Source organism: Tachypleus tridentatus, chromosome 12 (genome assembly GCF_004210375.1).
Source record: "Tachypleus tridentatus isolate NWPU-2018 chromosome 12, ASM421037v1, whole genome shotgun sequence".
Taxonomy (NCBI): domain Eukaryota; kingdom Metazoa; phylum Arthropoda; class Merostomata; order Xiphosura; family Limulidae; genus Tachypleus; species Tachypleus tridentatus.
The window spans coordinates 95,552,707-95,568,992 of record NC_134836.1 but is presented as its reverse complement, the minus strand read 5'-3'; the positions used below and the strand labels follow the sequence as shown (position 1 = coordinate 95,568,992).

General features: G+C 32.2%; 1 protein-coding gene across 1 annotated transcript in view; it reads left to right on the top strand.

The window, feature by feature from the left end:
- The first annotated feature begins 3,082 nt into the window (after nt 1–3,082).
- Nucleotides 3,083–16,286, top strand: part of LOC143234067 (calcium uniporter protein, mitochondrial-like) — a 32,276-nt gene continuing 19,072 nt past the window's right edge. Inside the window, 3 exon segments of the mRNA XM_076471110.1 lie at nt 3,083–3,252; nt 9,239–9,335; nt 9,986–10,156. Of these exon segments, the coding sequence (XP_076327225.1) occupies nt 3,208–3,252; nt 9,239–9,335; nt 9,986–10,156 (313 nt within the window). The 5' untranslated portion in view covers nt 3,083–3,207.

The following is a 16,286-nucleotide window of genomic DNA, read 5'->3' as shown; positions in this document are numbered from 1 at the left end:
TTCAACAACCTTGTATCTGCTTAGTACAGTCTTGATATAACCTAAGTCTTTTTTTATTAATGCATGTACCTAATTAAAGGACTGTATTGTATACTAGTAGACTGCAAATTGAAGAACAACATACTGACACAAACTTTCCAGAGTAGTAAATGAAATTTGTATTTGTTTATACCATGCTATAGTGTGGAAATACTCATAAAATTATTAGATTATTTCTGAAAATATTTTAAAAATAACTTGAGACAAATATGCATGAATGATTATTATGTTTGGATATTTGTGTATTAATGTTTTCAAAAAATATGTAAATTTCTTAATTTTGCAAGCTGCTCATAAACAGATTAACAAACAAATGTGAAATGGGTAACAGCTACCCAGTTTTGGGTGGTACTTGTAGAAGAATAATATTTGGAAGACTAATGTGCAAAGGTGGATTACATAAGTGTTTCAAATGTCATGTCTTAAGGTCGTCTAGCACTGGTTTTTGTAATTGTTTGTATGGTATCCATGAGGATGAAATTAGATGTAACACAATTGGCTGACAATTTTTGGAGCATGTTGGTGGAATGAGTGTGATGTGACTGTTTGTAGCCACAAACTGTTGCTTTCAAGGTATTCTCTGTTCATTGATGGTTGAAGGATGTTGATGTAGGAAGATTCTTTGAATTTTCTAGTTTTCCTGAATTTACATGAGTCTGTCACATTGTTACAATCTATTTTATGTCCAGTAAACATGCCATATCCTATAAGGGATGAATTCTGTGTTTTCATTAGTCTCCTGCACTCTATTTTCTTGTATTTTTTCCTCCCACACTTTTTCTGATGTAGCTCTGTTTATAGGAACATGGTATTTTGTAAATATTTTTTTTATTAAGTGTACTTTGTTTAGTTTGTACAAGCAAGAGGTAAAAGTGTTGTGCTTGTTTTTTTTGGTTTTTTTTTCCTTTTTTTGTTTCAGTTGGTATTTGTATTTTCAAGTTGTTGGTGAAACATAAGATGTACCTATTCTGTTTAACCATTAAACAGCAGGAATGTTGTAGGTAGCAGCATCAATTGATGATTGCTGCCACATAAGGGTTAAACTGTTGTTTGGTGTGTCAAATTTGGTTTTGATTGAGTTTTGATCACAGATTGTTTCAGCTTTATTGTTCAAGCACTTAATACTGCATGATGTAGATGATGAAGCTGGAAATGTATCTATCACTAGATGTTGTTGTGTTTATCATGATTTTGACATTCTGTTTGGTGCTGAGGATGTCAAAGTATGATGCTGCTGCTGTTCTCACTTTCCCTAGTGGATTCTGTTGTCTACAGTGTTAAAATGTAAGAAGGAGAGTATATTTTCATGGCTCTAGAGCCAAATAACAAATGTGTTGTTGATGTTATTTGTAAAAACCAGGTTTTTCTGCAGAGGTGGATGTTCTTTCATAACCATTCGTGAAAATGTCTGTTAAAACTGGAAAAAGCAGTGTTCCCATGACACATCTAACGATTTTCCCAAATAAGTTATTCTGTTGGTAATATTTGCATTGTAGACAGCTGAGATTAATCTCATAATAGCTTCTGTCTTCAAGTCAATTCTTTATGTAAAATAATTATTATACAGTTGGATTGTTACTGGATAGATCTGCACCTCCAAACATCTCAAGATCTAAATTGTCCATTGAAATATCTTGAGTTGTGGTGTTATAGTCAGTATTATCAGTGGTAATAGGATAGGTACCAAAACAACAAATAAGTGTTGGCAAGAGATTATAGAGTAATGATAAATATAAGAGGTATGTTGGTTTCTTTTGTATTTTACACACTATAAAACTGTGAAAAATAGATGTCGTTGGTTTTTAAATCCGTGTGTTTTCACTTGTTACAAAAATATTTCAACTCATAACAAGGTTTGCGCATGTCCTTAAAATTCCAAAAAGTGCTTGCTTGTACTAGAAAAACTAAGAAAATCAACAATTTTCTGGAAAATATTATAAAAACTTGAGAAAAAGATGATTCTGAAGAAAAGTATTGCTTAATACTGTCATAAATAAAATAATATATAAAGTGGGTTTCATATACATTATTACTGTATGAAATTTAATTCTCTCAATTCTGTAATGTGTAGTCAGTGATGTAATGTGGTAACTGCAGGATACATTATTGTATGTTCTTCAGTATGGATGCTCACTACAAAGACCTAGTTTCTGTTTCTGTGGTATGTCGTATAAAATCACAAGTTTCCACAGTAAAAATATATCCACAGTGTATTCATGCAAAGTGAAATAAAGCAGCTGTGTAAATATGATCAAGATAATATTATGTTTGTGAAAGACTGTTAAAGGTTTAATTAATTTTGCACAAACTTGGCTGAAGGACTAAGACACTCTTTTATCATTTTTTAGTTAAAAAAGAAATAGGCCAATGTAAAAGGAAATGCCAAAATAATTTAAGTTCGATCATGTATTGCAGGAGACTGATTTATATCTCTATTGGGTGCTGCTATACTGCAGTAATATTAACTGTGTAAAAGATTTCAGTATTAGAATATGGGTGAGGCTCCACTCAAGACTCTCATTCAGTCAGTAAGAAACAAAGCTCTAATGAACAGTGTAAAAAGTTCCATATTGAATTTCTTTCCAAGGACTTCAGTTGTGGCACAAACAATTACCAGTAACATGTATGTATAGAGACGAAACAGGTAACTTTTTGTTTTTCTTATTTTCATAACTGAACTAAAGACTAATTACACAGAAAAAAATCTCTATGTATGAAACATTTAGAGAAGATTATTGTGTTAGAATGAAAGTTATCATGAGGAACATACAAGTTAAAAGTGTTACTAAAAAAAAATAAAAGCTAGTTCTCACAGAATGATCATTTATCTTAATACTACAGTGTGAAAATTGATTGATTAGGTCAAACTTATTTAATCAAGATATAATGTACATAGAGCCTGAGATGTATCGGTATCTAAGGAATGTTAAAGCAACAAATGTAATAGTTTTATTTTGTTTACTGAAACTTCTGGTGTATTGTAAACAAAAAACAAAAAAACTAAGTTCTGTTTATTTATGTGTAAAGTGTTTTTAATCTGATGAGTGAGCCCCATTATGTTCACAATTGTTGTATATGTACAGTATCTTATATTTTAGCTTTTAGTGTATGTATATAAGTTTGAGAGATTTTTATCTTTTGCCAGAGTAGATTGTGATAACATACATCATGGATTATCTGTACACTGAAAATAAAGTGAAAGGAACAGCAGAAGTAAATATTTGTTAGGGTATTGTTTTAGAATGTATTTTGCTTGGTTATCATTATTAACATTACTATTTATAACAGTGTGCATTTGACAAAAATGAGAGGATAACTTTTTTTATGTTGTGTCACCTAGGGTTTTCTGTTACTCCCATGTTTTCCTTAATCAAAAAAAATTAAGAAAAAAAAAGGAATTTTTATAATATGTAACAACTGTTTGAGTCTGTTTTGGTAATAATAATTATAAAAACTGTATTATCATTCATCTGCTTTGATTTGTGCACATGCTAAGTTTTTTCTTTTAGTTAGAAGTAATTCATGGTTAAATGATTGTTTTAATAAAAATTAAATAAATGATTCAGCTTTTAAGTTGTTTTTTTACCATTTAGTAAAAAGTCTTAGGTCTAGTAGTGTTGTAGTGTACCAAGTGTAGACAAAAGTTTGTATTGTTGTTGTTTTTTTAACAAGTATTTACTGATTCAAGTTTTGTGAGGTCTCAGTATTTTCTTACAATAGAAATAGAGAGTATGTCACTCTTGAATTAGCATAACTATGTGCATTTTAATTAATGGAATTTTGTTGTTTTTTTCCTCTTCAAGGAGCAACAGTACTTCTTAAGTAAAAGGCATTGCCTCATGAATGACAAACAGAATTACTGTGGGCACTGAAAACCATTGCCTCCAACTGCTACCATAAATATTTGGATGATGATTCTTAACATTTTATTAACCTATTTTTTCCTGATGGTGCAATTTCACTTGATTTTATGCTAAAAGGGAGTGAAAAACATTGTACATGGTTAACTATAGTCTTGCTTTTTATTTCTATCTCCTTTTGAAAAAAATACATAAAAATGACAGTTATGTCTTACTTTTTCTAATGATGTTTTAAACAAGAAATTGCAGCTAATACAAGTGTATTTATACATCTCTTCATGGACACACTCACAAACAAGATGGCTACTCATTGTGTGATTCAGCTTTCATAACACAGCAACAAATTTTTTCCACTTTAGTGTGTTTATGGAAAATTTTAATTTGGAAAACCTGATGGATGGACCAATTATCATTCATAAGTTCTGTCAAGATTTCATATGCTTGTCCAAAGTTGCAAACATAGTGGACATTGGATTATGCACTTTACACTACATACTTGCTGCCTTCAGAGCTGCATTTAGCACTACCAGGTGGGATGTAGAAAGCACATTATAGAGCTTCTACAGCCTTTTATAAGGATACACTTGCTTGATGTGATGATATGCCCATAACAGGTACATCTGTGCTATTACTGAAATTTTAAGCTTGCCATTGGATAAAGAACTTTTGTTAAACAAAATTGTCTGTGACAAGAGTTTCACTACCTCAAAGTACAAAACTTTTGCCTTAGTCAGAGAAGTATGTCAGTGTCTGTACCCTTCTGCAAAACTGCATTTTTTCGTCTTTGTGGCAAACCAATGTCTGGAAATTTGCTAGTACTATACAAAGTACTATACAAATGAAACAATACCATTCATGTCAACTGCCTCTGAAAACTTCATATTGAATGTGATGAACAGGTTTTGTCAAACTTAGATATTAAACCACTTTACAGATTACTCCAGACATGATTCTGCATTGCAAATCTGCTAGGCAACAATATGTACAATGCTTCATCACTCAAGTAGAGTGCAAAAACAACAGGCAAAGAAAACAACCACATAAGCAAGAAATCATGGAGCTGGATGAGAAGATAATGTTGAAAAAAGATATTGAGCATTGGCAGGATGGAAAAGAGAAAGTTACAGAAGAAGCAGACAATTTTTAAACCAGGAGAATGAATGCTTAAATTTGACTGTTGATGAAGGAAAGGAAATCTGTGATGATCCAGCTACAAAACACTCAATTAAAATTGACTGTTTCAGGAAAGTTCTGAAAGAAAAAAATGGCTGTATTAGGAGATATTAAGCAAGATATAGAAAAAAAAATTAAATGTAACTGTTTCAGAAAAGCTGTACAAAAAAAGAAAGCTGAGTTAGAAGGTGTATGAAGAACATGAGAAAAAATGGAGTTAACGTGCTTCAGAAAATGTTTTTCATTGTCATTGAAAAAGATTTTCTGTTTAAATATTTTGTATTGCCCAAACTTTGCATAGGAATATGGAATTTAAGTCCTTTATCTTACAAATGCTACAATTATAGTATAATGCCAGTATAAGTAAATGTCTCAGCTTTACTATAGTATAATGCTAGTATGAGTAAATGTCTCAGCTTTACTATAGTATAATGCTAGTATGAGTAAATGTCTCAGCTTTACTATTTTTAAGGTAAATTTTGGATGCCCTGAATTTTAAGCTTTAAATTTTAATTAAAATAAAGTAGTGTTGTATAGCTTTTGATTCTTTTTCAAAATAAGTTTAAAAAAAGGGGATCAAAAAGTTAAAAACTGTTGCTTAATACTAAATGTCATGAAATGTTATTTTTATGGCTTTTGGTATGTGGAAGTAATTTAAGAAGAATTAATGTACTTGAAAATCACATTTTTGTCCATGAAAATGTCCTTAAACATTTCCATATCTTACATGAACCATGTATTAATATAAAAAATGAAGGAATCAAATGCATGAAGAACAAGATTGATATGGTATTTGATATCAGGAATCAGTAATGAGTAAGTAATTTAAAAAATATTTATGAAAGATAAATCCAGCTGAATCTGGGTGTATATGTACTTGTATATCAAGAGGGGAGTGAGCCAAAGATGTGTGTTGTCACCAATTTTCTTGGTTAAATGTGAGGAAGACCAAAAGGATGGTGGTGTTAGAGAAGATAAATCTTAATAGCAAATAAAACTACCTTGAAGTAGATAGGTCAGGTTCTTCATCTGGGATATCTGTTTGGGAGATGGAAGGAGCCAGAGGGAGATGGTGATGAGAATTTAGGTAGAAAAGTAACACATGCAAGAAAACATGGGAGACTTTCAGAATGTGGATCATAAAAAGAATAGCAGGTATCAGCTTAATGAAGAAACAAAGAAATGACACAGTGATGGAAACAGCAGGGGATGTGAAAAGTTATTGGCATGGCCATGAAAATATACAAAAGACATCTGTGAAACAACAAGACAGGTTCAGACAAAGAAAAGTATTGAATAATGTTATGGAATGGACTTGGATGTGGCTAGAACAATACTGGAATAAAGTAAAGGCAAGAAAACAATGAAAGAGGGTTATTGCTAACATCTGTGAAGAGAATGCGCTAATTAACTGACTCTTACATTTTCGATTATCAGGATTACTTTTAAGTGGAATCAAATAAACAGCTACTGCCTCTCAAATCCTTAAAGGAATGTTGTGTAGTATTGATGTATTTTATTGAAACTAGAGTATTTTTCCATTTTGATGATCTGAGCATGAAAACATTTATAGCCTTTAAACTCAAATGCAGTATTTAATCTGCAAAACTGCCATTCATAATATACCTGCCACTTATTGGTAGAATAAGACTTGTAAAACTGTAACTTGTGCCTTCATGCAGAATAAGTAATATTTATATAATGTGCTACAATTTTCTGAATATATGCTCCCAAATATAATATGCATCAGGGAAAAAAAAAGAGAAACTTTACCTATCATTATAGATTGTGTACCTAGACTTTTGCAATACTGATCCAACTAGGCTTTAAAAAGTGTTACCTCACAAATGCCATGGTTGGTCAGAAGACAAAATCTTCTGAGATAATGATGGTTCTGTGGTAGATAACAAAGATAAAGATTGTCCCAGGGATTGAAATGTTATATTCCTCCATTTCTGAAAAATTTAACTTTGAGGAATTTCTTTTTAGTTGGCCTTCACAGTAAAATGGCAGGCCCATCTGTATTCCTTTAGTTATGACCAATGAAAGTGAATGTATTGCATGTATTAATTTTTTTTTAAAACAAGATGTAACTTTACATGAGGTAACATAATCTTCCTGATAGCTTTCTTTGGAATGAATATAATATTTTATTATTTCTGTTCTTGTGTCTGTAGTGATGACACTGAAAGTGGTAATAAGATTATAGAAAAGTTGAACTAAGAAATCAAAACAATGATTTGGACTCAGAAGTTTAGAGTTTTGTCAAAAATGATTTATAGTTTTGAATATAAAATTATGATGTAGCAATAACTAGTTCTATATTTCAAAATATTTGTATATATGAATACAAATAAATTGTAAAAATCTTTATTATTTTAGTTTTTTAATCATGTTTCAAGATACTGAAAATGAATGGAAACAGGAGACAATTCTCATTTATCTCAAGAACACGGAGAATTAATAAGACATCATAGAAATGTAACATATCTAACTAGTAAATATACATTATAGCTTGCAATGAGTGTTGATTGTCAAAAAAAAAATGTGTGTGTGTATATGCACCCTAAGTTTTATATAAATATTTAGTGAAAAAATGTTTTCATATTTGACAAATTTATTCACATCTTGAAGTAAAGTTGGAATAATGAAGGTTTTTTATCACATAAAGCATTAGTGCTTTACAAGTGTATTTACAGATAGTTTTGAATGAACATTGTATACATATAAAATATTTTAAGCATTGAAAACTTTGTGGCAAAAAAGTAATACCCACTGCTATAGTTTGAAGTTCTTTAGAATAAATTATAGTTTGTGCATAAATTTTGAAGTTGTACAACTTAAAATGTAAAATAAAAACTAGCATAGTAATTTTCAAATTACACATGAATGCTTTCACAGTGAATCAATTTAGTTTTGGATTTATAATTTGATTTTGTTTACTAACAGCATTTTAAGATCGATATTCATGTTGGTTTGTGTAGCTTAGTATGCATTATATAAGCATTCTTATTGACATAGCTATGTAGCTTGAAAAACAAGCATTACTGTTATAGACACCAGGATGGAGTACTTGTGCAAGTCAGAAATTAAAACGTGCAAAGACGTAAACATAAATATTGTACAACAACTTCAGTTATCAAACTGAGTGAGTAAGCGTTCTTTAAATAGGTGACAAAATTTCATTTTTCTGTTTTTTTGAGTTTTGTGACATGACATTGTAAGGCATAACCTCATAATAACATATTACTGTTCAAGAGGTTCAATGTATGAAAGCAACTAGAAAAAAATATTAATTTCAGCAAATAATGTTTTAATTTAGATATTTGTTAGAGGAAGCAGTAGATCATATGAGTTTATGGAAGGATGAGAGTACATTGTAAATATGATTAAAAATGTATTCTCAAGATAGCTATTATGGGTATAAAAACTTTTAATTGAAGTACAGAACAATGTTTTCACCTTCTTAGGTCATCTTCAGGTTAACAAATAGAATTTCAAGACCCACACCAAGCTATTCTTGAGAATACATTTTTAATTCAAGTGGGTTTATCATTATGGAATAAATGATTAATCAGTGGGTGTACAATTCAGTCTGAAATCAGTGAGGATTTAGTTAGTGATTCAATTCAGTGTCTGTTGTGAGTTATCATGTCTGTTACGATATAAAGTTAGCAAAAAAATTCTGAAAGTAAGTTTATTTGTACATTATGCATGCCATTAGTTTCAGATTTTCTGTTTAAACATTGTAAGAGTTTACAACTTGTTTCAAAGTAAAGTAACCTGTAGCAAACTTAGAAGAAATGAATTAACCCACTGTCATTACACTCACTGAAGTCCACATTAGTTTCACCACATAATATGCATTATTCTATATAAATGTTTGTTTGTAAGTTTTAACTTGCAAAATGATGGATAAGTAAACTAACAAAATTAAAGTGAAAACTTGTTTGCTGGTCATTTGATATGAGACATTTATAAGTGCAACTCTCAGCATTTTTCTAGTATCATTGTGTAAAGATGTAATTTGTGTTATCTCGTATAAATTTGGTACCTTCGAAACATATTTTAGATAGAAATCTTAATAGTGGCAGTTGTATTGTGGTCTAAAGATTTATCAGGAGGACAGTGTATGTCATCAAACAGATTGATTTTTGATTTTGTAGGTGCTTGTTTGGAAAGACATTCAGCTACCTGGCTTAGCAAGTCGAGGTTACTGTTCAAGCGATGTTTTGTATAACATTAAGGATGTCATTCATGGTGGTATGTCTTAAATAAGTTATTATAATTATGACTTATCATATTTGAATTTTTTGATGGAAAATGAATATCTGTTAATATTGTATCATAAATATATAATCTGATACATCAAAACTATATACCCTGAGTGCATGTTGTTGAAAGAACTTGCAATTCAACTGACCTAAGAAAAATGTTTTTATTCCATTTCAATTATTTTTAATTACGTTGAGGCTACAAAATTTTCTGTGAAAGACAGCATAATTAAATTTTCTATTAATATTTTGATCAATTTTTAAATGTTTCATAAATAAATATTTTTCATTCTTAAAGTTTCTTTGTGAGCATCCTCAGAGTAAATCTCTACTGATTGGAGAATTATGTAAATCTACAATAATAATCCATCTGTGTTTAATATGAACCGAGTTGTAAGAAACTATGTATAACAACTATTCCTACATAAATATGATCAAGAGGAATAATTGGAATTATTGTTTATTTAAAACTTGTTCTTTATACAACATAGTATTTTAGTATTTGTTTCATTCAGAAAACACTGAGAGAATAAGAAATAAAAACTAATTTCAAAAACTTCTGCATATATTAAGTTTGGGTGGAATTTCATCCTGTTATGAACAGTAATGGGTACATTTATTTATATTTTGTTTCTATAGAAACAGAAGTTTATTATCAAAGAGGTCTTCCAGTGGTCACGGTACCTCTTCCTTCTCGTCGAGAAAAATGCAGGTTTACATTAAGGCCTGTGAGTAGTACAGTGAATGATTTTATACAGGATATAAGTAATGAAGATCGTGGCATTGACAGAATTAAAATTCAAACAACTAGTGAGTCATAATTTATTGTATATTTCATTTTTTGAAATTTGACGTAGAATGTGGAAGATTTACATTGTTGTTTTGTTATTTCACATTTATTACTTTCAGTCCGTTGTTTTTACTTTAAAGCTGTGGCACTTTGAAATAAATTATTAATTAATAGTGGTCCATTGTAGTTATGTACTCTTTAACTTGTATGAAAAAAAAATCATGAAATGCTCAAATTCTTGATGCAAATGTATCTGTTGCTGACAGTTTTAGGCTTTTGGATACCATACTAAAGCTATGGGTCAATACACATGTTGCACATTTTCATAACACATGGACCACACTCTGTTATTTCATATTATTAAGTAATATATGAAAGTGTCCTCATACTTTGGATTTATAAGTATCATAAGTACTTCTTACATTATTTTGTACTTGTATTTAGATGTTTTAAATCCTGTTAAGGAGTTTGTAAAAGGTAAGTATATTAAGGGGCAGAACAGAAGCTACATAAAGGTACTGTTTAGGGAAAAAAAACGACTGGAAACTTAGAATGAGACCTGTAACAGGGCCGACTGTAATTTGTTTAGCATCTCACTTCATTACCTTATGAGTAAATAACTTAATACAGTCATGCTACATAGACTAATGTTGTTGTATCACTGATTTATTTGAGAATTGGCAAACCACCCCAATCATAAGTTTTTCCTGATTGCATTTATTTCATTCAGAAAAACGTGATTTGAGAATAATAAAAATGTAAAAATTATCACAAATGAAATTGGCACTTAGCTGTATGGTCTTTTTCCAACAATATATTTGTATACAATGATTAAATATCAAATCTAGCACCATATACATTACTATCACACATCAACCAATAGGTTTTTTTGGCAAATTCAAACTTTTATTTTTGAACTTTACAGTCAAAGAATCTCACTTAATCCTTTTTCTACATTTGTTTGTCTACACATTTGCACACGTTAAGTATTTGCACTGTAACTTTTCATACAACATGTGTATCTTCACAAAATTTGGTAGATTTTTTAGTAAAGGTAAGTATTTTGTATAAAAACTCAGGTTTTCCAATGAAGTATTTTTTATTAAAAATTTGTTTCTGAAAATAGTCTTGTTATTGGTCTGAGTGCAAAGTGTTTTGTTTAAAGAAAAATGTTCTACATAACAAAAGTCTCATATTATTTGCATGATCTCTAAAATCTCCTAAATATATTTCAAACATTTGTTTTCAGTAAGACTATTTTGTTATCTTCTGTACTCTTCACCATGTGGTGTCTGTCATGTGACAAGTAGATTTTGAATGTTGGTGTTCTTCAGTTTTTTGAGGTCCATTGGGCTTTTGCCTTCCTCTGCAAGACATTGTCTAACATTTCCATGGTGGTATCGCATCTCATTTACCAAGGGTGCACTACATCAAGGTCTCTCATTTTCATGCATTGAATCTCGTTATCAGGCTCGGAAACACCACATTCAAATCAAGGTATGTCTTGTTCTAGGTGCATTCAATCTCATAGTGAATCATCCTTCCTGCCTTAACATAATTTATCTAAGTGGTCTTTAGATCCCCTCATATTTCATTTGCTTTGCAATGTGTGGGGTGTTCAACATGTAGATGCATTTGCCTCAGCAGTCAATCACAAATTACCCTTTTTTGTTCCCCTTTATCTCATCCTTAGGAATTGAGGCCTTTGACCAGGATTGGTCACACAGTTTGGCTTGTATTTATCCTCCTATATGATTATTTCATTGGGTGGTTTCTCTCATCCATACCACTCCGTGAAGAATTTTTTTTTATTGCTTCCTTTTAGCCAGCTCAACTGTGGTTTCCACAATTACGTCAACTGCAACTTCTCCCTTCCCTTGTCTCCCTCCCTTCTTCATCAACCTCGACCCCTCCCACTTCTACATCCAGCCATTCACATCCTTTGTCTCATGCCTGGTTTTCATCCAGTCCTCAGGGAGGAGATCAGCTTTCTTGCATTGAGTAGATTTCCTTTTGGCTTACTCCTCCATGGAAAAAGGACATCAGCACAAGTTGAAGGTGTTTCTCAGTTTGTTCACTACTCGGAGATCTCTCACTCATTGATATACTATGGCTCGTGTGGCTGAGTTTCTCATGTGGCTTTTCAGTAGGTAATCTTCAGTCTCAGGTTATTTGCTGCCTTATACCATACCTTTTATTTTTTTCCATTACCCTCAAATTTTTGTTTCCCCTATCTTTACCATATTAATGCATTCCTTCCAGATTCATCATCCCCTAGATGGCCTTGTTTTCCAGACTGGGACCTTTAGTATGATCCTTCATTTCCTCATGTTTCATCCACAAGGTAATTGCTTCATAAACTTGCCTGTTCCAAACTGTACTATGCATGGATTGCTCAGGTACAGCAGTATGGGGATAGCTGTCAATACCTTCTGTGCCTTGTATTGAATTAATTAGTATTGTCTGATTTTCATAATAGAATTTTGTAGTCATCCATTGCATTATCTTTGGTATTGAAATTCCCTTGGAATCTCCAAAGCATTCTTATCCTCCTTTGTTCTAGTGGACTACAGAAGTCCTTACCATTTACCAGTTCCAAGGTAAGAAAGTGATACATGAAGATTTGCATGAGAGACATGTTGGAATAATTTGATTCTTATAGGGGTGGAGCAGAAAACTTTTGGCATGCATAAAGGAAAAAGTTTGCGTATGAAGTGCAGCACTGGATAAGAATAGCTAGTCTTGTGAGAAGAGGGAAATACATGTATATACATTTTCAGTATAGAAAAATTATAGTCTTCATAACATGGTTACACTACTAGTCTATGGCTTCTCAAAGCAGAGATATAGACATCTGCAAAATAACATAATAATCAAATTTGAGAAACTAATTGACTAAAATCAGTAAAACCATGCTTTACAGTTGTGCTGAAATTATAGGATCAAATTTAAACTATTTTGTTCAAAATTATTTCAACTTTTTTTCCTGGGGGCAACACATGATATATTTTATCCAGGACAAAATTCAAGAAATTAGCAGATGGTTTCATTTTAGTTTGGAGCATACTGAATTCAATCCTCTATCTAAATATACTGATTTTTATGTGTAAAATTAAATAAATACAACTTTTTATTGAATGAATTTCAACTGTGAAATGTTTTTATGTAAGTAAAACTGAGTTGAATTCCTGTAATTTTGTTTTAATTCATTAGTGCAATTTTCTCTCAAAGTGTAATACACCAATTTTGGCATGATAAAATTTAAGGCTGTTTATCAGATATTTGTCCAGTGTGAAACCCCAACATCCTTAATACATCTATAAATGCTTAAGAGTTTAGAGAGATCAGTAAATATTACCAGTTTGCCAGTTATGCTCTTATTAATTTCACTAATTTAGGAAAGAAAAAGCAAAGGTGCAAGCATTGACCCCAGAGGTACTTTGCTAGTGACAAAAATCTAGTTGGACTGAACTTCTTTAACAACAACCTTTCACTTTCATCCAACTACCCTGCAGTCCATTTAACTTGTCTCTTCCCATCCCTTAATGAAAAGTTTGTAGTTAATCTCTTGTCTGATGTCATATCAATAGTTTGTTTGAAAATCTATTTACACCAAATGTACACAATTTCATCCAGATAAGTGATGTCCTCAAAGAGAAAAGAAATAAAGATAAATTAGTACATCAAGATTTCCCATTGGTAAATTCATATTGGCTTTCAGGGGATATTTCACTAAATTTATATAAAGCTTCTTTTTATTAGAAATTTCATTTTTTCCACAATAGAGTAGGTATGGAAGTCAACTTAGTTTAATATTTGTTCTTAAAAATGCAGTCATGTGTATTGTTTCACTCTAAGGAAGCTTCTCAACTAAATCTTATGCTTATATTTTATTCTTTGTTTATGTCTTTTAGAAACTTTCTGCCTCTCCCAAAGCATAGATTTTAATGTCTGGCATAAGCTGTTACTTCCCATGTTATTTGTAAATCTTTAACATTCAAAATGATAGTTTATAAAAGGTGAGGCTAACTCTCCAAGACTAAATAAATGGCATGACAAGGGTATCCAGCTAATGAATCATTGCATGTGCTGATTAGTATAAATCTGTTTCATGACATTACATCTAATAAAGTTGTTTACATTATTTAATAGATATTTTTATAGGCCTGACCTATGCAGGGAACTTGTTTTGGTCAGAAGTCTTGTATAATTAATAACTGTATGTACTTTTAAATCGTTTTCTGAATACCTAATTGTGATAGTTTCCCAAAAAAAGTGTAAAAGTCACTAAAAACTGGTTACTTGAGTAACTTCAATGAACTGAACTTGTGCATAAGAAGGTTCTACATTAAGTTTCAATTTTTTGGGTGGGTTGTATTCTTGCCAAGGTAATTGGAGAAAATGTTGTTGTTTTTTTATATAATTATCATTGTTGAAAAACTTATTACCCTCTGAATAGATCACTTACAGGGTTACACATATAACAAGACTTGTTTATGTGAAAAGGGATTGAATTATGTGTCTTTCATGACTATTTATTTTTTATGAACCAAATAAGTTGAAGTGAAGAATTAGTTTTTCATTTGTTTGTGTAGCTTGATAAACAAATATATTTGTTGCAGAGATGCCAACCATTACAATTTGAGTGTAATCATTACGATTTTGGTGTATACATTACGACTATACTCTTATACAGACAAATATTACGACTTGTTGCAACTCCCAAATTATTATATAGGCCTATACAATAAAGTGATAAATTGTTCCTGCAGGGCTTGAAAGGGGTGAAAAGAAAACTTTTAGTGAGATACAAATAAGTTTTGATAATAAATAAAAGACATAGTCCAAATGACTACTTGTGATAACCATGTTTGTGCTTGAAATAATAAAACATATACTCTTCAAAAAAAGAAACGCAAAAGGGATATATGTAATAATGTTACAAGCTCAAAGTATGTGATGTTACACGTGTTAAGGCACTGATTGTCAGACCAAAATGACAATAAAAGTTGTGCACTTTGAAAATGGAGGAAAACATCGGATTTTTCGCCAAAACGCATTCGTGTCCAATAAATTGGTTTGAGAGATCTACAAGTGCAACACGTGCAAAATCCCTATAAAAATGACGGGTTCTCGATTTCCATAGCTCAGTGTTAAGCCACCGACACGCAATACAGTTATGCCAAGACTGACTGAAGCACAACGCAACAATGCCACTGGTCGCTTGGAAGCAGGCGAATCTCGATCAGATGTTGCCAGAGCTGTGAATGTCCACACAAGCACCATCACAAGGCTATAGAATCATCACCAACAACATGGATCAACTTGTGACTGTCCACGATCTGGCACACCTCGTGTGACCACGCCCGCACAAGATCACTACATCCGGTTACGTCACCTTCGGGATAGGACCACCACTGCGACGTCTACTGCCTCAACCATACCAGGGCTGCGTAGGATTTCCGATCAGACCGTACGCAACCGTCTACGAGATTCTTAGGCCCCATGTGCAACCCATCGTGGTGAACGTCAATGACGTTTTTCAACATGACAACGCCCGTCCTCACACAACTCTGTCTTCTTGAGACACCACAACATCAACGTTCTTCCCTGGCCCTCCAGATCACCAGATTTAAACCCCATCGAACATCTTTGGGACGAGTTGGACCGACGTCTGCGACGGCAACAACTTCAACTGCAGACTCTACCTCAGCTTGCAGCAGCTTTGCAGGCTGAGTGGACAGCCATTCCACAGGATGTGATTTGCCATCTCATCGCTTCCATGGACAGGAGATGCCAAGCAGTTATTGATGCTCACGGGGGGCATACTGGTTATTGGCGTTGAGTGGCGTTAAACTGTCAACTAGTGAGCGTGGACTTCGCCTTTGCAGACTTTGGATGTTCAGCAGTGAATGTGCAAAGTTTCACACATGTCATACAGAACTACCCGGAATAAACGTTTCTTTTTTGAAGAGTATATTTGTATTTCCAATGTCTACCAATAGTTTGAGTGTGGTGCTTCTCCATACCGGGTACAATGGGGAATCCATAGTTACGTCATCAGTGCTTGTCAGCCAATCAGCACTCGCATAGATGGGTATTTTTTGTTTTCTAAGCAGCATAGAAACACTAATGCGATCGTTCATAAGA